Here is a 26380-nt window from a genome sequence, read left to right as displayed (position 1 = left end):
AAGGTATGGCGAACTTACCTGCACTGGTGTGAGGAACGTGGTTTTCCTTGGCATAAGGTAAAAGTTGCCAGATTTTATCTTTTCTCCAGGGTGGTTTGGAGAAGAGGGTCTAGCTGCCAGTTCTCTGAAGGGACAGATATCGGCCCTGTCAGTGTTGCTGCACAAAAGATTAGCTGAGCTTCCAGATGTGCAGTCCTTTGTTAAGGCTCTGACTAGGATCAGACCTGTGTTTAGACATGTGACTCCGCCTTGGAGTCCCAATCTTGTGTTTCGTGTTTTGCAGCAGGCTTCGTTTAAGCCCATGCATACTGTTGATATTAAACTGTTATCTTGGTAAGTTTTGTTTCTATTAGCCAATGCCTCTGCTCGCAAAGTCTCTGAGCTTTACAGTGTGACCCACCTTACCTTGTTTTTCATGCCGATAAGGCGGTTTTACGTACGAGGTTAGGTCTATGGATCAGATTTGTAAGGTGGCTACCTGGTCCTCCTTACACACTTTTTCTACATTTCACAAATTTTATGTGTTTGCTTCTGCTGAAGCAGCTTTCGGGAGAGAGGTTTTGCAGGCTGTGGTGCGCTCAGGTTAGGGTCCGTCTCTTTATTTCCCTCCCGTTACTCCTTCAGTGTCCTCTGGAGCTTGGCTATTGTTTTCCCAACAGTAAGGAATGTCGTCTTGGTCCCTGCCTTATGGAAAGAAAACAAAATGTATGCTTACTAGATAAATTCCTTTCTTTCCTGGCAGGGAGAGTCCATGACCCCGCCCGTTAGAATTTTTTAGGTGGCTCCCTTTCTGTTTTTCTTCTGGCACCTTTATACCCTGATGTTTCTCCTGCTTTTCCTCGTTCCCTCGGTCGAATGACTGGGGATGGGGAAAGTGGGAGGGATATTTAAGCCTTTTTTGGCTGGGGTGTCTTTGCCTCCTCCTGGTGGCCAGGTGTTGTATTTCCCAACAGTAAGGAATGTTGTTGTGGACTCTACCTGCCAGGAAAGAAAGGAATTTATCTGGTAAGCATACATTTAGTTTTTTTACAGTGCACTGTGGTTGTTTTGTTTGTATGGAGTGCAATGCAGAAATAAGGACCTTATAGCAGCTCTTTACTTAAATATAATAACAAATAGACGCCCCTCTCTCATATTGTGAATGCTGCTATGTACAACAATACAATCGAACAATAACTTTTATTTACCTATCTATTTTAGAGTCTTCTATACAATCCAGTTTCCAGCATATCGAGAGGTTGTTTAACAGACAGAAGACACAATCTGGACTGCAGGTGATAGTCATTTTCACAACTGTAATATATATTTGAAGACATGAAGGATAAACTGCAAGACTCCTCAACCATATAGTTAATGGCGAAACAATATGTATATTGAGTTCTTATTGTATTAAACATTTAAGGCGTAATAGAAAATAGCATTAAATGACTTCTGTCTTGTAGAACTGATGCAAAAGTAAATATTAGTAGTTTATTTCATGTCTGTACAGTATATTGACAGAGCCATTGCGGGGCCCAAGGCAGGATGACAAAATGGAGCCCCCTTTATCCCCGCCCAATATCCGCCCCAACCCCACCCAATCTCTACCCCCAACCCCCCCCAATCTCCGCCCCCAACGTTTTAAAAAAAAAAATGGGACAAAAATAATTTACGGTAAAGCACAACATTTTAAATATAAAAAAACATATAAATCCACTAAAGTGGAGCACTATAACATTGTATATTGCAATATACCATTTGTACTATTGGAACAACGGTTTATGTATATAATGAAGAATTATGCTCACAGTTGAACTGGGCCTTATTTTTATGTGTTTTCTTACGATAACAAGTACATTAGAGATGCTAAGGCCGTCCTAGCAAGTACAAGTCCGTAGGCAGAATGACAGCGCGGGCCTCTTCCCAGAACAAAAAACACCACACAAACACCGTGCACAAATATAATACACGCACAGAGATCCACACACTCAGACACATACACAGGTGTAAACACCCACACACACACAGCCCCCACACAACACACACACACACACACAGCCCCCACACAACACACACACAGCCCCCACACAACACACACACACAGCCCCCACACAACACACACACACAGCCCCCACACAACACACACACACAGCCCCCACACAACACACACACACAGCCCCCACACAACACACACCACAGCCCCCACACAACACACACACACAGCCCCCACACAACACACACAGCCCCCACACAACACACACAGCCCCCACACAACACACACACACAGCCCCCACACAACACACACACAGCCCCCACACAACACACACACACAGCCCCCCACACACACACACACAGCCCCCACACAACACACACACACAGCCCCCACACAACACACACATACAGCCCCCACACAACACACACACACAGCCCCCACACAACACACACACAGCCCCCACACAACACACACACAGCCCCCACACAACACACACACAGCCCCCACACAACACACACACAGCCCCCACACAACACACACACACAGCCCCCACACAACACACACACAGCCCCCACACAACACACACACACAGCCCCACACAACACACACACACAGCCCCCACACACACACACACACAGCCCCCACACAACACACACACACAGCCCCCACACAACACACACACACAGCCCCCACACAACACACACACACAGCCCCCACACAACACACACACAGCCCCCACACAACACACACACACACAGCCCCCACACAACACACACACACACAGCCCCCACACAACACACACACACAGCCCCCACACAACACACACACACAGCCCCCACACAACACACACACACAGCCCCCACACAACACAAACACACACACAGCCCCCCCACACAACACAAACACACACACAGCCCCCACACAACACACACACACAGCCCACACACAACACACACACACAGCCCCCACACACACACACACACACACAGCCCCACACACACACACAGCCCCACACACGGACCCGCAAGCACGCACATACAGTCCCGCACGCACGCACAGATAGCCCCCACACAACACACACACACAGCTTCCCACACAACACACACAGCCCCCCACCCCACACACACACAGCCCCGCACAACACACACAGCCCCCCACCCCACACACACAGCCTCCACCCCACACACAGCCCCCCCACACACATACACGCAGCCCCCACACAACACACACAGCCCCACACATACACACAGCCCCCCACCCCACACACACAGCCTCCCCCCCACACACAGCCCCCCACACACATACAGCCCCCACACAACACACACAGCCCCACACATACACACAGCCCCCCACACACACATACACAGCCTCCCCCCCACACAACACACACACACACAGCCCCCACACAACACACACACACACACAGCCCCCACACAACACACACACAGCCCCCACACAACACACACACAGCCCCCACACACACAACACACACACACAGCCCCCACACACACACACAGCCCCACACATACAGCCCCACACACGGCCCCGCACGCACGCACATACAGCCCCGCACGCACGCACAGATAGCCCCGCATGCACGCACAGATAGCCCCCACACAACACACACAGCCCCCACACAACACACACAGCCCCCCACACAACACACACAGCCCCCCACCCCACATACACACAGCCCCCCACACACACATACACAGCCTCCCCCACACACACAGCCCCCCACATACACAGCCCCCCCACACACATACACACAGCCCCCACCCACACACACACAGCCCCCCACACACCCACACACAGCCCCCCACCCACACATACACAGCCTCCCCCCCACACACAGCCCCCCACACACATACACACAGCCCCCACACAACACACACAGCCCCACATACACACAGCCCCCCACACACACAGCCCCCACACACACATACACACAGCCCCCACACAACACACACACAGCCCCCACACAACACTCACACACACAGCCCCCACACAACACACACACACACAGCCCCCACACAACACACATACAGCCCCCACACAACACACACACACACAGCCCCCACACAACACATACACAGCCCCCACACAACACACACACAGCCCCCACACACACAGCCCCCACACACACACACACACAACCCCCACACACACACAACCCCACACACACGGCCCCGCAAGCACGCACAGATAGCCCCGCACGCATGCGCAGATAGCCCCGCATGCACGCACAGATAGCCCCCACACAACACACACACACAGCCCCCCACACACACATACACAGCCCCCCACACACACATACATAGCCTCCCCCACACACCACCCCCCACATACACAGCCTCCCCCCCACACACAGCCCCCCACACACATACACAGCCTCCCCCCACACACACACAGCCCCCCACACACACACAGCCCCCACACAAACACACACACAGCCCCCCCCCCACACACACAGCCCCACACACACACAGCCCCGCACGCACGCACACACAGCCCCGCACGCACAGATAGCCCCGCACGCACGCACACACACACATAGCCCACACAGACAGCCCACACACACACATAGATAGCCCACACACACACATTCTGTCACATAAACACACACTTTCACTCTGTCTCACATTACATTTTAGTGGTGGACACATTTTAGTCAAGGTCTAATTGTCAAATTGAGATATATATATTATTATTATATTATATATTGAGAAGTATGTAAAAGTAAATTTAATTTATCACAACAGTGGGATGTATTACCACAAATTAATGGTCCATGCCACAAATGTATCACAAGAAATACAGAAAAAAACAGCTTCATTAACATCAGAAACTCTTCAAACATATATAAAGTCTTTGTGCTCCTCTTAGCTTATCTCCCCAAATTACCTTATACAAATTTATAAAGATAAAAATTGCAATCAAGGAAAGAGACTTGAGGACTTAGAGTCACGCTTCTAGTTAAATATACATGTTTTTGCTTCTGCAATTTAATCAACCTAAGCATTTATATGTCCCTTTATGGTCAACATTGTTGCACCCCATATGTTATGTTCTAGAAGCAGCCCTGTCTGCTGGAGGCAGAGAGCTGCTAATTCTTGCAATAGGATGTGATCAAATCTATTAACACATTCATATGAAATATTTTAAACAGGTTTTCAGATTTGAGGTCATCCTCTGGTTTTCAAGTAACCTGGCACTGTGTAAGCTAACACTTTGCATTGACAGGATTTGGCAGCAATTTTTTAAAAACTTTTATTTATGACCAACAGCTGGGGTACACAACATCACCTCACCATGCAGGGTAGGAAAGATATATCATAGAACAAAGCACTTGAAATATCAGAGTACAAATTAAGATCAAGCATTCTATCATACCAGCAGCAGCAGCCCGTGGTGATGCACAGTCATGACGTGTAATCAAACAGTTGTTGTTTTATATATATGAGAATCAAATATAATAACTAACCACATTATATATGAGTCATTTTAAGGCATACACTATATAAAAATGTAATTTACACTTCTAGACCTCTGTAAATATGATATATAAATTATTAATTTGTCCAAACAACTGTGCATTATAAATGTTCACATTGCAAATTGCAGTTGACTACTAATCAGCAAGAAGTGAAACTAAGAGCTGGGAATTAGCATTGATTACAATATAGTCTAGAACCTGTTAGCACTCATACTTGACATAAACAGTCATAGGTTCCAATCAGATAGTGCAGACTATAATCAGACCAGTTGTTAGTCTCGTTGTCGACTCACAGTACTCACTGACTCCTCACTCCTGCACCGCTCTGTTAACTGATTGTGACTCCTGACTCACTCCAGTCTGACTGACACAGCCTTTGGTGCTCCGCCGGCGCCTCCTCCCCTCTCAGCACCGCACCACCCGCAGTCACTCTGTGCCTGCCCTCCTACCTCACTCCCAGGCTAAAATTTGCACACAAAATTTAAAAAATGGAGCCAAAAAAAAATTAATTTTTTTTAATTAAAAAAAAAGTCAGATTTTTTATTTATTTTTTACCGATGCGGCGAGGGCCCCTGACCGCGGGGCTCGAGGTGGCCACCTCGCTCGCCTTGCCCAAAGGCCGGCCCTGTTTATTGACTCATTTAAATCAAATTACAAGTGTAAAAAGAAAGACCTAGATTACGAGTGGAGCACAATATTTGAACGCCACTCAATAATACCAGCGCACGTAAAAGTGCGCTGGTATTACAAGTTACCAAAAGAACGTAATGTCCACAGCACCTGAATGTAGTAAACTTTCCTTTATTCAGACATATTAAAACAGCAACGTTTCGTGACCATGTGTCACTTAGTCATGCTAGCATGATTAAGTGACACATGGTCACGAAACGTTGCTGTTTTAATATGTCTGAATAAAGGAAAGTTTACTACATTCAGGTGCTGTGGACATTACGTTCTTTTGGATATTTGGAGGGGTTAGGCAGTTTTACCCCAGTCTACAAGAGCACCATTGCAGGAGTGCTGGCCCAAGCTTCTAATATTTGGTATTACAAGTTAGGAGCAATGCGAATGCAACCTCGAGGAAGGCCTGGAAACCTTGCACTCGAGAGAGTCCTTCCATAGGCTCCAATGGGAGCCTCGTTCTCATTCCATCACGCACAACAAAGCACCTAGCGCAGCGGACTACTCGTGCAGCAAAATAAAAATATAGATGTATATGAATACATACATATGAATGATGTTATGTTAATATACGTATATACTAATATTAGCACAAACTGTAACTATATATGTATATAAGCATATACATAAATATGTACAGTAAAAACACAGCCCCCATTGACCTCAATGTAAAGGCACTTACATTAAAAACTGCTTTGTGCAGATTTAAAAAAATAAAGAAACTCCTCTTTTTTATTTTAGATTAAATAACTTTCCTCTTTATTTGGGGGGCAATTGGTGCACATTTGTTTTATTAACCAGAGGTTTGACCTCTGGTTAATTGTGCAAAGTGAAACCATGAGCTCGCAGGAACATTACCCAGCCACTTGTAATCGCTGGTTATTTAACATGTGCCTGTAAACGGCAAATTTGCCCCTTTATGGGCGCACGTTAAAATAGTGCTCCACTTGTAATCGGGCCCAAAATGATTGAATGTTTTATATGCAAATAATAATGTACTAATAAAATTCTCTAACTGTGTTTTACACCTGCAACAGAGTGCATTGCTGCTCCTCGGCCTACCAAAGTATGCTTTTTAAGAAAGGATGCAAAGAAAACAAATTCAGCTTATAATAGTACATTTAAAAAATCTATTAAAGGGACAGTCTACACTTTGGTCATCTTAAAGTCTTACCTTCGATTAAACTGCAAATAGCCTCTTGCACCTTTTCTATATCATGCTGCATGATATAGAAAGGGGTGCAGGATGCTATTTGCAGCTTAATCTAAGGTAAGACTTTAAAGGGACACTAAACACAATTTTTTTGTTTCGTGATTCAGATAGAGCATGCAGTTTTAAGCAACTTTCTAATTTACTCCTATTATCAATTTTTCTTCGGTCTCTTGCTTTCTTTATTTGAAAAAGATAGCATCTAAGCTATTTTTTGGGTTCAGAACCCTGGAAAGCACTTGTTTATTGGTGGGTGAATTTATCCACCAATCAGCAAGAACAACCCAGTTTGTTCACCAAATATGGGCCGGCATCTAAACTTACATTCTTGCATTTCAAATAAAGATACCAAGAGAATGAAGACAATTTGATAATAGGAGTCAAATAGAAAGTTGCTTAAAATTGCATGCTCTATCTGAATAACAAAAGAAAAAATTTGGTTTCAGTGTCCCTTTAAGATGACTAAGGTGTAAACTGTCCCTTTAAAACAGCATGTTTTATCTGAATCATTAAAGATGACTTTCATATCCCTTTAAATTAAAACATTTTTGTAATAATCCCCAAGGCAGAACATACTGCGATCTGTGATGTCATTGTAGAAAATGCGACATGTCTGCAGAAAGAGCGGGACTCCTCACACAGATCTGCATGCACTGTGTTAAAAGAATGTTTGATTTTGAGTCCTGAATCTACCTAATCCAATCAGCCAATAGAATGCGAGCTCAATCTGATTGACTGATTGGATCAGCCAATCGGATTAAACTTCAATCTGATTGGCTGATTCAATCAGCCAATCAGATTTTTCTTACCTTAATTCCGATTGGCTGATAGAATCCTATCAGCCAATCGGAATTGAAGGGACGCCATCTTGGATGACGTCCCTTAAAGGAATATCCATTCGTCGGTAGTCGTCGGGAAGAAGAGGATGGCTCCGCGTCGGCTCGTCTGAAGATGGCTCCGCTCCGGATGGATGAAGATTGAAGGCGCCGCCTGGATGAAGACTTCTATCGGATGGAAGACTTTTTCAGCGCCGCCTGGATGATGACTTCATCGGATGGAAGATTTCTTCAGCGTCCCTTGGATGATGACTTCTTCCGCTCCGGATCTCCTCTTCGGTTCCATCGGTGGGTCGGCTGGCTGAAGACGAATAAAGGTAGGATGATCTTCAGGGGGGTAGTGTTAGGTTTATTTAAGGGAGGTTTGGGTTAGATTAGGGGTATGTGGGTGGTGGGTTTTAATGTTGGGGGGGGTTGTATTTTTCTTTTGCAGGCAAAAGGGCTGAATTCTTTGGGGCATGCCCCGCAAAAGGCCCTTTTAAGGGCTGGTAAGGTAAAAGAGCTTTGAACTTTTTAATTTAGAATAGGGTAGAGCATTTTTTTATTTTGGGGGGCTTTGTTATTTTATTAGGGGGCTTAGATTAGGTGTAAGTATCTTAAAATTGTTGTAATATGTTTTAAATGTTTGTAACTTATTTGTTTTATTTTTTGTACTTTAGTTAGTTTATTTAATTTAATTTAATTGTAGTTATTTGTAGCTAATTTATTTAATTAATGTAATGATAGTGTAGTGTTAGGTTTAATTGTAACTTAGGTTTACAGGTAATTTTGATTTATTTTACAGGTAATTTTGTATTTCTTTTAGCTAGGTAGTTATTAAATAGTTAATAACTATTTAATAACTATTCTAACTAGCTAAAATAAATACCAAGTTACCTGTAAAATAAATATAAATCCTAAAATAGCTACAATGTAATTATTAATTATATTGCAGCTATCTTAGGGTTTATTTTACAGGTAAGTATTTAGTTTTAAATAGGATTAATTTATTTAATGATAGTGTAGTGTTAGGTGTAATTGTAACTTAGGTTAGTTTTTATTTTACAGGTAAATTTCTCTTTATTTGAGCTAGGTAGCTATTAAATAGTTAATAACTATTTAATAACTATTGTACCTAGTTAAAATAAATTGAAAGTTACCTATAAAATAAAAATAAATCCTAAGATAGCTACAATATAATTATTATTTATATTGTAGCTATATTAGGGTTTATTTTAAAGGTAAGTATTTAGTTTTAAATAGGATTGATTTATTGAATAAGAGAAATATTATTTAGATTTATTTAATTAATATTTAAGTTAGGGGGGTTTTAGGGTTAGTGTTAGACTTCGGTTTAGGGGTTAATAATTTTATTACAGTGGTGGCGGCGGTGTAGGGGGGGGCAGGATAGGGGTTAATACACTTATTGGTGGCGACGGTGTGGGGGGGGCAGATTAGGGGTTAATAAGTTTAATATAGGTTGCGGCGGGGTCCGGGAGCGGCGGTTTAGGGGTTAAACTATTTAGTTGCGGCGAGGTCCGGGATCAGCAGGATAGGGGTTAATAACTTTATTATAGAGGCCGACGGTATAGGGGGGGCAGGATAGGGGTTAATAGGTATCATGTAGGTGGCGGCGGTTTAGGGGTTAATACATATATTATAGTTGCGGCGGGGACCGGGAGCGGCGGTTTAGGGGTTAACATATTTATTATAGCTTGTGGTGGGCTCCTGGAGCGACGGTTTAGGGGTTAATCAGTTTATTAGCGTGGCGGTGGGCTCCGGGAGCGGCGGTTTAGGGGGTAATAACTTTATTTAGTTGCGGCGGTGTAGGGGGGGCAGATTAGGGATGTTTAGACTCGGAGTACATGTTAGAGTGTTAGGCGTAGACAGCTCCCATAGGAATCAATGGGATGTCTGGCAGCAGCGATTCCTATGGGATCCGCCGCCTCCAGGGCGGCGGTTTGAAAACCAGGTACGCTGTGCCGGAAAAGTGCCGAGCGTACCTGCTAGTTTTTTGATAACTAGCAAAAGTAGTCAGATTGTGCCGCACTTGTGTGCGGAACATCTGGAGTGACGTAAGACTCGATCTGTGTCGGACTGAGTCCGGCGGATCGAAGCTTACATCACTAAATTCTACTTTTGCCGGTGTGTAGGGCTTGATAACTTAGGCGAATCAGCCTCGCCACAAATACGCTGCGGAATTCCAACGTATTTGAGGTTGGCGGCTTGATAACTACCCCCCCATGTGTCAGTGGTGTTTCCCCTTCGTGCTGAATGTCTGACTATCAGAGCAGAAGGAGACCGGTTGAAAGCTGCTCTTTAGCAGCGTGCATGGAGAAATGTAAAGACGATTCCTCCCCAACTTTTTTTTTATGTTTCTCTTCACCTCAGCAGGCTCCGTGCATTGGAGCGACAAAACCCCCCAACAAACTCTTAAAGAGGTACTTTTAAATGCTGGTTAGTGGCTTCAGAGAATACTGCAATTTTATGACAGCCCTTTCTTGCAATTATAGGGTTAACTGGTTGAAAAATTATAGCTACCGGGGCCGTGGGTTATGTGCGAGGGGCTGTAACTCAAAAGTCATTTATTCATTGAAGTGTAACTTGCAGTGATGGGTCTGCTTTCATTTGTATTTTAGTTAACAATGGTTTGCTTTTAACTAATTTTTATATGTACATCACATTGTATTTAAATATAATGCAGTAGTGAGTCTTCATTTGTATTTTAATTTGCAATGATCTGCTTTAAACAATTCTTTAACATGTATATACCATTGGATTTAATATATATATATATATATATATGTGTGTGTATATATTTGTTTAAAAAAAAAATATATATATATGTGTGTATTTGTGTAAATATATGTATATGCATACATACACACCAGACCATTGTAGATTGTGTGTGTGTGTGTGTATATATATATATATATATATATATATATATATATATATATATACATATATACAGGGAGTGCAGAATTATTAGGCAAGTTGTATTTTGAGGATTAATTTTATTATTGAACAACAACCATGTTCTCAATGAACCCCAAAAACTCATTAATATCAAAGCTGAATAGTTTTGGAAGTAGTTTTTAGTTTGTTTTTAGTTATAGCTATTTTAGGGGGATATCTGTGTGTGCAGGTGACTATTACTGTGCATAATTATTAGGCAACTTAACAAAAAACAAATATATACCCATTTCAATTATTTATTTTTACCAGTGAAACCAATATAACATCTCAACATTCACAAATATACATTTCTGACATTCAAAAACAAAACAAAAACAAATCAGTGACCAATATAGCCACCTTTCTTTGCAAGGACACTCAAAAGCCTGCCATCCATGGATTCTGTCAGTGTTTTGATCTGTTCACCATCAACATTGCGTGCAGCAGCAACCACAGCCTCCCAGACACTGTTCAGAGAGGTGTACTGTTTTCCCTCCTTGTAAATCTCACATTTGATGATGGACCACCGGTTCTCAATGGGGTTCAGATCAGGTGAACAAGGAGGCCATGTCATTAGATTTTCTTCTTTTATACCCTTTCTTGCCAGCCACGCTGTGGAGTACTTGGACGCGTGTGATGGAGCATTGTCCTGCATGAAAATCATGTTTTTCTTGAAGGATGCAGACTTCTTCCTGTACCACTGCTTGAAGAAGGTGTCTTCCAGAAACTGGCAGTAGGACTGGGAGTTGAGCTTGACTCCATCCTCAACCCGAAAAGGCCCCACAAGCTCATCTTTGATGATACCAGCCCAAACCAGTACTCCACCTCCACCTTGCTGGCGTCTGAGTCGGACTGGAGCTCTCTGCCCTTTACCAATCCAGCCACGGGCCCATCCATCTGGCCCATCAAGACTCACTCTCATTTCATCAGTCCATAAAACCTTAGAAAAATCAGTCTTGAGATATTTCTTGGCCCAGTCTTGACGTTTCAGCTTGTGTGTCTTGTTCAGTGGTGGTCGTCTTTCAGCCTTTCTTACCTTGGCCATGACTCTGAGTATTGCACACCTTGTGCTTTTGGGCACTCCAGTGATGTTGCAGCTCTGAAATATGGCCAAACTGGTGGCAAGTGGCATCTTGGCAGCTGCACGCTTGACTTTTCTCAGTTCATGGGCAGTTATTTTGCGCCTTGGTTTTTCCACACGCTTCTTGCGACCCTGTTGACTATTTTGAATGAAACGCTTGATTGTTCGATGATCACGCTTCAGAAGCTTTGCAATTTTAAGAGTGCTGCATCCCTCTGCAAGATATCTCACTATTTTTGACTTTTCTGAGCCTGTCAAGTCCTTCTTTTGACCCATTTTGCCAAAGGAAAGGAAGCTGCCTAATAATTATGCACACCTGATATAGGGTGTTGATGTCATTAGACCACACCCCTTCTCATTACAGAGATGCACATCACCTAATATGCTTAATTGGTAGTAGGCTTTCGAGCCTATACAGCTTGGAGTAAGACAACATGCATAAAGAGGATGATGTGGTCAAAATACTCATTTGCCTAATAATTCTGCACTCCCTGTATATATACACGTGTGTGGGGCATGAAAATATTGCCATCTTGCATTCCTCTAATTTAACCTTCTGAAAGCAAATGTGCAATTGTGAACATTTGGAATTGTAGTGTTAATCAGCACATTTCAATGTTTTACTGGTGCTTTAGTTTAACTGCCTAAGTTAAAATTGAATTGCATTTCAAAATGACCTGCAGAAAATGTTTCACTAAAAAAAAACTCATCACAGAAATAATTTGTTGTAATGGGGAAAAAAGTAAAAGGTTAATAACACTTTCAGTCCAGATTACACTCTAACTGTGACTACTTAACCTTTTGAGGTGTTTCTAAATAACTGTCACAATAACAATACACCCTCTATATATATATATATATATTATATATAAATATATATATAAAATAAAATAAAAGGCTAGGTATGTTTGTCTGATGCAGTCTTGAGCATGAGAGACCGCGCAAGGCAAACATACATGGCCTTAACCCCTTAACGACTAGCTGCCGTCGTTAAGGACAAGCGTTTTAGTCTTGCAGAGGTACCGAAGCAGAGAGAGACACTGTGTCCCTCTCTGCTTTGGGCAGCGGTGGTGCCAATCTTTGGTGGAGTGGGAGGGTTAGGAGGGAGGCGGGTGGTCAGCCCATTGCTGGAGGGGGTGTATGGGATTAATGCAGTTCCTTAAACATTTTGGCCTGTGTGCTAAGCATACTGCTGAGCGACACTGGAGGAAATCTCGGAGTTCTGCTGACTTTCTTCACTACAAGTTCATCTTAAACTCCTACTATTCTGCCCTTAATCTTTATAAGCAACAATACTTCTCTAATTTCATCTCTACTCTTTCCTGTAACCCAAAATGTCTGTTTTCCACGTTCAATACTCTTCTCCACCCACCTCCACCTCCTAATACAATTTCTCTCTCAGCTCAAGATTTTGCCAACCACTTCAATAACAAAATTGACTCCATCAGAAATGAAAGAAGATCTCAACATACTACCATTCTTCCTACCCCCTCAAAAGCTCACAATCATCCAAAACCCAAATACCCATAAATTTAGCTCTTTTGCCCCTGTTACTGAGGAAGACGATTCTGCCCTTATACTGTCCTCCCACCTCACTACCTGTCCCCTCGACCCCATCCTCTCACAGCTACTCCCCTCCCTCTCTTCTACCCTCACCGCTATACTCACACACATTTTCAACCTCTCCCTCAGCACTGGTATATATCCCTCATCTCTACAACATGCACTGGTCACACCTATCCCCAAGAAACCTTCCCTCGATCCAACCTCCCCATCCAACTACCGCCCTATTTCCCTACTCCCTCTTGCCTCAAATCTCCTCGAAAAGCTATTATATGCACGTCTATCCAATTTCCTTATACTAAACTCTTCTTGGCCCACTGCAATCTGGATTTCTTCCCCATCACTCCACAGAGACAGCAATTGTCAAGGCTACCAACGACCTACTTACAGCAAAATCCAAAGGCCACTTCTCTCTGCTTATCCTCCTTGATCTGTCTGCCGCCTTTGACACTGTTGACCACCCTCTTTTACTCCAAACCCTCCAATCCTTCGGTATCTGTGACATAGCTCTCTCGTGGTTCTCTTCCTATCTAACCGTACCTTTTAGTGTAGCCTTCTCCGCAGCATCCTCTGCCCCTTTACCACTTTCTGTTGGGGTGCCTCAAGGCTCTGTCCTCGGTCTCCTTCTCTTTTTAAATCTACATGTCATCATTAGGTTCCTTAATAAAGTCCCACGGGTTTCAATACCATTTGAATGCTGATGACACCCAAATTTAACTCTCTGCACCAGACCTACCTCCTTCCTTATTAACCCGTGTCACTAACTGTCTTTCTCATATCTCATCTTGGATGTCCTCTCACTACCTTAAGCTAAATCTCTCCAAAACTGAACTCCTTATTTCTTTCTTAAGACACGGTGAGTTCACTGAATCATCAATTACTGTTGGGAATATCACTCTTGGCCAGCAGGAGGAGGCAAAGAGCACTACAGCAAAGCTGTTAAGTATCACTTCCTTTCCCACAATCCCCAGTCATTCTCTTTGCCTGCGGTGCAAGGAGGAGGTGAAGTTTTGGTGTCTGATTATTTCTCTGCAATCAAGATTTTATTATTTTGAAAGCCGGAGCAGGTTTGCTCTGATCTTTTCTCTCCAGATTGGGTCTAGCCATACTCCACGACAGTCTCTTCAGTAGGTCAGTGGTGGCTTTATAGCAGTTAGGAACATGTAAAGTGTGCTTTACTGCATTTTCCTAACATGTTGCTGTCCTGGTATAGAAAGCCTGAGTAGGTTTACTCTGTCTTTCTTTTCTCCACAGGTCTCTGTGAGGAGTGGCATCCTCTCATACTTTGTGAGTCGTCTGACTGCCGGACGACTAGAATGCAGGTAAGTGCCTTTTGTCTTCTGGGGCTAGAGGGCTGGCTGGCACTGAAGGGGTTAAGGACCCTCTGCTTTTTTAGGTGGGACTAATCCTTTATGGATGGTTTAGGCAGTGGGTAGGCACATTAATGCATGAGACTTAGAGGTTAACCTCCTTCACAGCAAGGAAGGGGTTAATTATGGTACTCAGATCAAAATTTTACACTGTTTTTGTATGTTTTCTGCTTGTGAAAGTGACAGCCCCGTTAAGTTCCTGAGTTGGTCTGAAGCTTGACTATGTCAGGCGACTGTTAAGAAAGCACAATGGTGCCATTTCTAAGGGGCTGCGCGGATGTGCTTGTGTCAGATTTTGACTTCTTGCACTGAGCACAGGTGTTTGCCCTTTGAATACTCCAGCTCCGCTTTTAGAAGCGCTTCAGGAATCTTCAAGAGGGTGACAGTGTTCTGCTGGGAAATTTCTATCAATAGTTCAACACAATTCCCTTATACTAGAGGAAAATTAGTCAACGGAATGAAGCTCCATTCCGTGCCGACTTTTGGCCACGCCTCCATCTTTACATTATCGGAGTGGCGACATTTTTAGAGGTGACATTGTATATTTTGAACTTCACCTCGTTCTCCGGCATAGAGAACGGAACGGAGTTGTTGTTCTGTCTGCCTCAAATAATTAAAGCATACGGAATATCCCATTTCAGGTCTCTTTTCTATGCATCTTGGAGTATGGTAGAATCTCTCCTATTTTTGAAGATAGAAAAGCAGGCTGCGAAAGCAGTAGATTATACGCTAGTACTTAGTAATATTAGATAAATGGGATATTTATTCTCCTTGTTTTAGCGGCAATGAGAGCTGTTTACAGTATGTTTCACATGTTAGTTTTTATTCCTAACGTTTTGATCTTTTGACAAATAAAATCGTTCATTTCATTGTCCTTTAAGTTTCTGAGTTATCAGGAAATATGTAAACCTAATTTCTTAAATAAGGGGCTTATGCTCTGTACAGTGCGCTGTTGCTAGGATCATTTACTTGTTGGATTAAGGAGCTTATCTTTTTTATATAAAAACTCATCTGTTCCTTTCAATTAGAATGTATCTTTTAAATCACATTTATTCTTTACTGGAGTTTTGCTTCTAAGAATAAGTTTAGATACTTTAAGAGGTCTATGTTTCTGTACCACCTTGTTAGTCAAGCTACTGATTGTGCAGATTAATCTGAGCCGTATGTTTCCCAGAATGATGCTGTTCAGGCTATGCCTCTTTGACGTCACATGCAGTGCCCTGCGGTTCCTCTAAAACTCTTGTAGGAGCATATTTGCTTACAGATTTTGCAGCTCAGGTGTCCTCTGCGATATCTGCTGCTTTGCCTGTTTTTCCTTACCTTCAGGAAATATGCAAGAGGACATGTTTATTTTAGATTGTAAGGTTTCTACTCCACATTCTACTACACAGGTTGCGCTCTCTTCTGAGTTGGTGAGGGAATTTCGCAGGTAGTTTTCTGAGGGTGAAATTTCAGATTTGGACAGTTTAATTCCTTCATCTGATGCTGAAGTCATATCCTTCAGATGTATGTTTGATCGCCTGGTGTATCGTTAAAGGAGGTTTGGGCTGCTTGGACGACATTGATTCCTTGTCGTTGTCAACCTTTCAAAGTTTTGTGAACTTGTTTATTTCATTGATGCTCCTTTCTATGAGGAAGTGTTTCTATACGTGTATTTTTACAGGAATAGGAGAACCTGTCTCCCATCCTTTAAAAGGATTTTCCTGTCACTGACTCAATTATAGTGCACTGTGCCCTGAATAGAAGGGAGCTTTTCTACTATGGCTCAGAGAACTTTAATCCCTATAGAGGGTAGCTAGCTCCTTTATGGATCCTTGTTTAAGAAGCTGGAGGTTTTGTTGTTCATTTAGAGCAATGCCTTGTCTTCGTAGACTTGCTGTGCTAGCCCGTAGGGCTTTGTGGCTGACATTTTGGTCAACTGAGAAGCCTTTCCTATATCTTAGTAGTACGGCCTAGGCTTATAGTTCTGCAGTTGCAGTCTCAATATTTTACGTTTCCTCCAAATCCATGCTTCTGGCGTTTCCTTTTCAAGGATAAGACCTTGTTTGAAATTGGTCTGGCAGAATTATCCTCTGACTTTATGGGTAAAAACAAAAGAGGGTTTTTCTACCATACATCAAGAGAGTAAGACTAAAGGAAAAAATTTTTTTTCCTCTTTATGCAGTGTCAGTCATGTCTTTTGGAGTCCAATCTAAGTTTTCCTCCCAAGGGCAGATATCTCCTTCTGAGTATCTGCAATCCAGGTAGGATGATAGGATGAGAGACTTTTCTTGAATTGGGTTCAGGGCATTTCTCTCTAGGAGTGGTTGTTCCAGTCCCAGTCTGGAAACAGGATCTAGGTATTTACCTTGTTTCTCAGGTTCTGACCTTCAATGTAGTAGCCATTCTCTTTTGGTTCAAGAGGGCCTGTTCAGAACAAACATAGACCTGTAGGAGGTGTATTTATTGTTCCCATGATCAGGATTTTCTCAAGTTTCTGAGTTGGTCATCCTAGAAGGACTTTTAGGTCCTGGGGTAGTGCAAGGGTGGCTTCCTGGACAATATAGGGTTCAGGTGTCGTCCTTCCTTTGAGCAAACTCTTTCAAGTGATCTTGTTCAATCTACTTTCCTATGGATTGGAAACTAATCTGGAGGAGAGTTCCCTTGTCCATATTCAAGGGTGTTGTATTTGGGGACCTTAATAGATTCTCTATCTTGGAAAAGATTTCTAACAAAAGTCAGATAATCAAGGATCTTCATTGCTCGTATCAAACAGTAGGGAGTGTCAGTGATCTAATAGCCCCTGCGGGGCCTCGCAGGATCTGGTATGCAGGCCTAGAGGAGATGTTGTCTCTTCTATCTTGGAGGCTTCCTCTGAGGAAGGACCCTCCGATTAGTGTCCCTTCTTTCATCCAAATCTCGTTTTTTTGAAGCTGACTGTTTGGAGACTGAACGTCTTGTTCTTTCTAGGCATGGTTTTTCGAATTGGTCATTGTGACCATGATTCAGGCCCTCTAGTCTGTTTCTAGAAGGATTTTCATAAGATATGACATACATATCTTTTTTGGTGTGAATCCAAGGGTTACTCTTGGAGTAGAGTCAGGATTCCTTGATTTTTGTCTTTTCTCCAGGATGGTCTGGAGAAGGGTTTGTCGGCTAGTATCCTGAAGGGTCAGTTTGCTGCATTGTCTATTTTGCTGCTTAAGCGTCTGGCGGTCGTTCCAGTTGTACAATCCTTTTGTCAGGCCCTTGTCAGTATCAGGCCTGTGTCCTAACCTGGTTCTTAAAGGGACATTAAACCCCCCAAACATATTTCATTATTCAGATAGAGAATACAATTTTAAAAAAGTTTCCAAATGACTTCTAATATCAAATTTGCTTCGTTCTCATGTTATTCTTTGTTGAAGCGATACCTAGGTAGGTAGCGTGCACATGCCTGAAGCACTACATGACAGGATATAGTGCTGCCATCTAGTGTTCCTGCTAATGTAAAACATTGTTGCAAAACTGCTGCCATATAGTGCTGTAGACATGTACACACTCATAGATAAATTTCCAGCTTTTCGACAAAGGATAACAAGAAAACAGAAAATTTGATAGTTGTTGAAAATTGTGTGCTCTATCTGAATCATGAAAGAAACAATTTTGGGTTTTATGTCCCTTTAAAGTTTTGCAGCTAGCTATTTTTGAGCTATTGCTTTCCATAGATATGTGTTATCTTGGAAGGTTTGTTTCTTGTTTCTATCTCTTCTGCTCGGAGGTAGATTCCCCTTATTTTATCTTTCATGATAATAAGGTGGGTTTCGTGTTAAGTAAGGTTTCCTTCCTAAAGTTGTTTCGGACTGGAATTTTAATCAGGAAATTATTGTTCCTTCTCTATGTCCTTATCCTTCTTCTCATAAGGAACGTTTGTAACACAACCTGTATGTTGTGCATGCTGAAAATTCTTCTTACAGGCAACTAGGGTTTTGCACCAGTCTTCTGCCTTGTTTGATTGTTTCTCTGGAAACGCAAGGTTCAGAAAGCTACAGCTTCTTCTTTTTCTCTCTGGCTGAGAAGTATAATTTGTTTGTCTTGTGAGACTGCTGGACAGCAGCCCCCTGAGAGAATTACAGCTCATTCCACTAGGACTGTTTCTTCTTCTTGGGCCTTCAAGAATGAGGTCTCTGTAGATCAGATTTGCAAGGCTGTGACTTGGTGTTCTTTGCATACTTTTTCTAAATTTTCTAAATTTCATTATTTTGCCTCGGCTGAGGTTTCTTTTGGGAGAAAGATTCTTCAAGCGGTGGTGCCCTCTGTTTAGGTTACCTGTCTTGTCCCTCCCTAATAATCTGTGTCCTCTAGCTTGGGTATTGATTCCCAACAGTAATTGATGATTCCGTGGACTCACTGTGTCTTAAGAAAGAAAACACAATTTATGCTTACCTGATAAATTTATTTATTTCTTGATACGGTGAGTCCACAGCCCACCCCTATTTTCAGACAGTTTATATAAACCTCAGGCACCTCTACACCTTGTGTTATTTCCTTTTTCTCCTTTTCCTTCTGTCGAATGATTGGGGATTGTGGGTAGGGAGGTGATACTTAACAACTTTGCTGTGGTGCACTTTGCCTCCTCCTGCTGACCAGGAGTGATATTCCCAACAGTAATTTATGATTCCGTGTCTATAAATAAACAAATTTATCAGGTAAGCATAAATTTAGTTTTTTCCCCTTTATCCAAAATCTCCACCCCCAAAATCTCTATAACTGTTGATTATTCCATCATTAACCCTACCCCGCATGCCCGATGTCTTGGGGTCACACTTGACTTAGACCTTTCCTTCACTCCTCACATTCAGTCCTTGGCTAAAGCCTGCCACTTCCACCTTAAAAACATCTCTAAAATTAGACATTTCCTTACACAAGACACAACCAAGATTTTAATCTACTCTCTAATCCTTTCCCGCCTCGACTACTGCAACTCCGTCCTCTCTGGTCTACCTAGCTGCCGCTTAGCTCCTTTACAATCCATAATTAATGCCTCTGCCAGGCTCACTGGCTTCTTCTTGCCTCCAGGATTAATCACAAAATCCTCACTCTGACATACAAAGCCCTCAACTGCACTGCTCCCCCCTATTTCTCAGACCTCGTCTCCAGATACTCTCCCTCCCGTCCCCTTCGCTCTGCTCACGATCTCCTACTCTCCTTCTCTCTTGTTACTTCCTCACATTCCCGTTTACAGGACTTCTCCAGACTGGCCCCCATCTTGTGGAACTCCCTGTCTCGCTCCCCTAGTTTTAACAGCTTCAAGTGCTCCCTAAAGACTCTACTATTCAGGGATGCATACAACCTACACTAACCTTTCCTAGCTCCATTGCTATCCCCTGAACTTCCTTAGCATGTAAGCCTATGAGCCCAGCTGTTTGCAGATCGCCTTCATAAGAGCCGACTACAAAAGTGCAACTCTCGGCAGGGCCCTCTACCCATTTGATCCCTATAAATGTTATCTTGTATACCGTCTATGTTTATAGCACTGCGGAATCTGTTGGCGCTCTACAAATACCTTATAATAATAACACTAGTGTGTGTGTGTATATGTGTGTGTGTGTGTGTATATATATATATATATATATATATATATATACACACACACCATATTTACCATACATCAGTCAGATTATGGTACTCAGGAATTATTTTTCTTTCATCAACAGGATAAACAAGTGATAGAACACAGTATGCCCTACTTAGAGCCAATACCCACAAGCACAGACATATGGGATGAAACGTGGCAATTTACAAATACAGCTGTTTCTTTAAGTGATGTCTCTAAACCATCTAATGCCCTTACAGTGCACCAGCAGGAAGAAAAACCTATTCAAGAGGTTTGTATCCAGATTGTATCTCATTTTTTATGGTCACGAGCTTACCCAACAGGCCACTTTTTCTTAGTAGGATCAAAACATTGTCCTATTGCCCAGCGCCTAACTTGTCCTGCAGATTAATATTTTATCTTAAAGGGACAGTATACTGTAAAATAGTTTTTCCCTTAATGTGTTTACAATTGCTTTTTTACCAACTGCAGAGTAAAAAATGTATGAAAATTAGCTTTTTTAGGCTTATTTGTGTATATTAAAGCTCTGATTTTGTGTTTTGAAGCCACAGCCTAATAAAATAGGTTGAGCTTGTAGGTATAATCAGATCTCATTACTGTATCACATTGTGCACATATACCTGCTTCTGTATCTTATATCTGTAGGTATAATCAGATCTCATTACTTTATCACATTGTGTACATATACCTGCTTCTTTATCTTATATCTGTAGGTATAATCAGATCTCATTACTGTATCACATTGTGTACATATACATGCGTCTTTATCTTATATCTGTAGGTATAATCAGATCTCATTACTGTATCACATTGTGTACATATACATGTGTCTTTATCTTATATCTGTAGGTATAATCAGATCTCATTACTGTATCACATTGTGTACATATACATGTGTCTTTATCTTATATCTGTAGGTATAATCAGATCTCATTACTTTATCAAATTGTGTACATATACATGTGTCTTTATCTTATGTCTGTAGGCATAATCAGATCTCATTACTGTATCACATTGTGTACATATACCTGTGTCTTTATCTTATATCTGTAGGTATAATTAGATCTCATTACTATATCATATTAAGTACATATACATGTGTCTGTATCTTATATCTGTAGGTATAATCAGATCTCATTACTTTATCACACTGTGTACATATACATGTGTCTTTATCTTATATCTGTAGGTATAATCAGATCTCATTACTGTATCACATTGTGTACATATACCTGTGTCTTTATCTTATATCTGTAGGTATAATCAGATCTCATAACTTTATCACATTGTGTACATATACCTGATTCTGTATCTTATATCTGTAGGTATAATCAGATCTCATTACTTTATCACATTGTGTACATATACCTGCTTCTTTATCTTATATCTGTAGGTATAATCAGATCTCATTACTGTATCGACATTGTGTCACATATACCTGCTTCTTTATCTTATATCTGTCCTTAAAACAATCCCCAATACTTTGAGAGAACAATGGAAAATCAACATTTTATCACCTTATCTCTGCTTTAACACACTGGGAGTGTAATTTCTTCTGCTGGCTGTGTTTACAAAGCTTATCTATAGCTGGTACGCGCGGCCACAAACTTTCAGAATAGGTGGGGATACCACATGCTAAATTAACAATTTCAAATGCCAATATATGGGTAAAGGAGCTACTTGTAAACAATTTAATACACTCCAGCAGGTAAAGTGGATCATTGGGAACAAATTAAAGGGGAGAAAATTTTTGAGTAAACTGCCCCTTTAAGTGGGAAAACGAAAAGAGAGCACATGTTTTCTAGAGATTTGTATTTGACGAAGAGCACAGATATTTTAGTTACCTGAGCATGTATACATGTCAACATAGTCTTTAAAACCTACATGTATATTCATCAGATGGGAGATAGCGGGTTAATCATCATAAGCTATAAAACTAATAAAAAGTACTATTTAAACTATGGAATACATCACAACTATGTTATAATTCTACAATTCTTTTTCAAGCAAGACCAGGTGTTTTATTAGCTATGTGGGGGCTGTCCCATTAGGGGTGAATACACAGCTCGATGAGTTCTTGTGAGGTCAGGATAAGAAGCAAGAGATCTGTCAAATTTAAAAAGTGTTTGTTTTTTTTGTGTGTGTGTTTTTTTTAAATTGTTGCAGCCCTGCAAAGTTGATTTACATTCTGGTGATGCTGGTCAGCTCCCTCGTCCATTGGAGGAATTTTACATCTCTCTCATCAAATCCAGAGAATCGCAAGAAAAGGGGGAAATGCAGCCATCTACTTCAACAGCAAACCCTTCTGTGTTAGAAGATGTCTGCCCACATCCGCTTACAAAACATCAGGGTAATATTAGACTTTACAAAGAAACATAAACTGGTAAACTAGTTCACTGAATGAATAACAGATCATAGATTTATTCAATAGACTTGAAAGGTTGAAATAAAATGTGTATAAATGCATTTCAGTTTTAAATAGAAGCATTTTTGCAGTTCTAGTAAGCAGCCTACGCACATATGCTACTTGTGACTAGAGGATAAGAATTCAAATGCCTGCTCAGACAACTGAGGGTAGTGTGTATTGCGCTATTGAAGACTTAATTTGTGTCTTACAGGCCACTGCTGAGACGTGTGTGAATGCAAGACGCACAGCATATGTGCGTATGCTGCTGAAATACAGTAGTGACTTTTACTAGAAGCATTAAGTTGCAAAAATGTTTCAATTTAAATGCACCCATGCACATCTCAATTTTTACCTTTCTATCCCTTTAAAATAAAATATATATATATTAATTTATACAAAGGGAGTTCAGAAGGGAACCACAATATGCATATTTAAAAAAAACAATTTCAAAGATACATTAATGATTGTTAATAAAGTTTGGATGGGTGTCCAGTCTAGGCATGGGTTCCGGCATGTCTTGTGCAATGAGTATAGATGCTGTGCCGTGGTACCTCTGATCATTTTTATTAAATATTCTTTTATGGAGGTTTTACATAATACAATAACATTTCACATAATGAATTGCATAGTAAGTCTAAGTACACGGTTTATCTTTTCCAACTGTAAGAAGATATGAGGCTACACATAAATAAGAGTGCAGAATATAACCTTATTCTTTGTTTAATATATTGGCACCAAAGAAAAATGAGGAAAGTCAAAATTGCATAACAAAGGAAACACTATGGACTCGATTTATCAAGCCTTTTCCCTTACGACTGCAGGTTCTCAAAAGAGCTGTTATCAGACTGCTGCTTCCCTTCCCTCTTCTCCACCTCTTAGGTCTGGTCTCGTCCGACCATGGAGATTGACAGCTCCAGCCCGCGCGTGATTGGCTGTGCGCAGGCAGGGGGCAGGATTGCACACAATCGCAAAATAGCGCTCGTGTGCAATGATGAATTCCACAGGAGGATTGCTGGGGCGGACAGGAGCGAATATGCATGCCACTGACCGCCCTTGCTTGATAAATCGAGTATTTTGAAGCGACAATGCTGCTCATAATCGCCTATATTTTCATCAGTGTACAACCAGCTTGGCATCCAAACTATTGAAATTTTTGCTTAACCCTTCTAAGAACATGAGATATGTTTTAGTTGCTTATAAGAATTTACTGAATTGTATAAATTGTATTAAATTTTATTTTCCTCTATTTCTAGAAAATATCTGTACATCAGAAATTCTTGTTACACAAAAACCGTGTAATGAAGTCGCTGCTAGCGCTGTATGTGGGGAACAAACCTATTACCAGCAGTCAAGTTACATGTCTCACCCACTTCTTGGATTTCAGAAACATCATATCTCTAAGATTTCAGCCACCATGGCACTGGGACCTGCTGCTCGTTAGCCACTGCTGGTAGCCTACTCGGCTGGGTGACTGAAGCAGGCAAAATATAACTGAAAAAATAGGCAGTGAAATTCTTTGTTTTCGATAAGTTATCAAAAAAAAATTATGAAAGGATCAGTAAAATTTGATTTAAAATGAAGTACCTTATTGTAAATACATTTTCTTGTTATTTCTTGCTGTAATTCTATTCCCTGTTCAGGCAGAAGAAGAGTGGTGTTGTCTCCTTATTAGTTTAATAAAGATGAGATGGACCATAAAACTGTAATACTTAACTGACTGAAACATCTAGACCATTTTACTGTTGAACAACTGTGTACTCACAAAGGTGCTAAACATATAAATAATTTCTGGGCACTAGACAAGACCAGTGAGCCATCGGGAATCATATTCTTGGGTATCCACTAATCACTGGTGTTATCTTGCTTTACAACAGAATAGAGGCACACAGTGGTAAAATAGTAATGTGCTGTAATTTTACTATTGCGGTTTTATGTTCCTGATGTAATAGATCACTTGAATACATAGCAGAACAAATGTTTAAACTCTGCTATGTCGATCGAGCACGCAAACGGCAGTGTGTAAAAAAAAAACAGGGAACATATTCGTAGTTGAGATTTGTTTACTAAATTGATGCCAAATATGGCCGCAGGCATAACCAATCTGCTGTTTTCAGTGCAAATCCAGATATTTGTGTGTTGCACTTTTACATGAATAAATCTAGTATCAGAGATATCTGAACGTTGCTTCCTGCAACCATATTTGCCCATGTAAAAAATATATATACAAACACCAGCAACTGTTTTTTTTGTTTTGTTTTTTTTTTTCCAATTTAATGTTTTGTTTTTACATCACAGCTTATTGTTTCTAAGGCAGTTTAGTGTTTGCTACAGCATCAAAATTCTATTCCTAATTAATCATTTTATTTATGAAGAGAGACACTTATGTAAGAATAATATATTCTGATGGATCTTGAATATTTCATTTTACATTGTGTTTTATTTGATTTATAGATATATGTTTGTATGAATCAAACAATGTCATCTTGTTTTCTAAATCTTCAAATCTTTCAAGTCCTCTAAACTTTTATTTTGAATGTTAAAGTGATGGTAAACTCTCTCCTTTTTAAAATCATATCCGGAATGTTAGTGATATTTTAGATGGAGTTTAATTAATCACTTCTAACTGAAAATGCGCTATAACTTAATATAGTTATGAAATTCAATTATCCTGTGTCAATTTTTCTGTGAGCTATTGGTTTGAATTGTTCTCCAATCAGTGCTTTCTCCATATGGCACTTTTGTTGAAGCTGGAGCGCTGATTGGAGAAGATTTTAAACCGTTAGCTCACAGAAAAATGTATTTTTGAAGTGGGTGGGGAAGTGCGGGTATTTGAGTTTTATATCTTTATGAAAAAGTAAGTTATAGCGCATCTTTGTTACAACTGATTAATGAAACAGCATCTAAAATATCACTAACATTCTAGATCTGATTTTTAAAAGGGGAGATTTTACCATCTCTTTAAGTTTTTTATTTAATTTAAGAACGGATAGATGTAGTTTGTTGTGACCATTATACAATAAAGTATCACTATGCTTAATGTACTGTCTTTTAATGAGAGTAACAGCAAAGGCCAAGTGTACATATCGACCAGGTTAATCACAAAACTATTAGATTTATTCTGGTTATGACCACAAGATGGTGTTGTAATGTTTACTTAAAAGCCGTTACTTGAGGTCTTATTTGTATGTTTTTTGGTAATTATATGTCACTATTATCAAACAAATAATAATGTATCAGACTTTGTGTCAGGAC

At 41.0% G+C, this 26380-nt stretch overlaps 1 protein-coding gene across 1 annotated transcript; it reads left to right on the top strand.

The window, feature by feature from the left end:
- The first annotated feature begins 1205 nt into the window (after positions 1-1205).
- On the top strand, positions 1206-26165 carry LOC128643782 (tudor domain-containing protein 5-like). The gene is made up of 4 exons (XM_053696596.1): positions 1206-1274; positions 20822-20992; positions 22888-23071; positions 24382-26165. Exons 2-4 carry the CDS (start codon positions 20846-20848, stop codon positions 24567-24569), a joined length of 519 nt encoding a protein of 172 aa, XP_053552571.1. The 5' UTR covers positions 1206-1274; positions 20822-20845; the 3' UTR covers positions 24570-26165.
- The last annotated feature ends 215 nt before the right edge of the window (positions 26166-26380 follow it).

This window comes from Bombina bombina, unplaced genomic scaffold (genome assembly GCF_027579735.1).
Source record: "Bombina bombina isolate aBomBom1 unplaced genomic scaffold, aBomBom1.pri scaffold_682, whole genome shotgun sequence".
NCBI lineage: Eukaryota > Metazoa > Chordata > Amphibia > Anura > Bombinatoridae > Bombina > Bombina bombina.
This window is presented reverse-complemented; position numbering and strand designations above follow the sequence as displayed.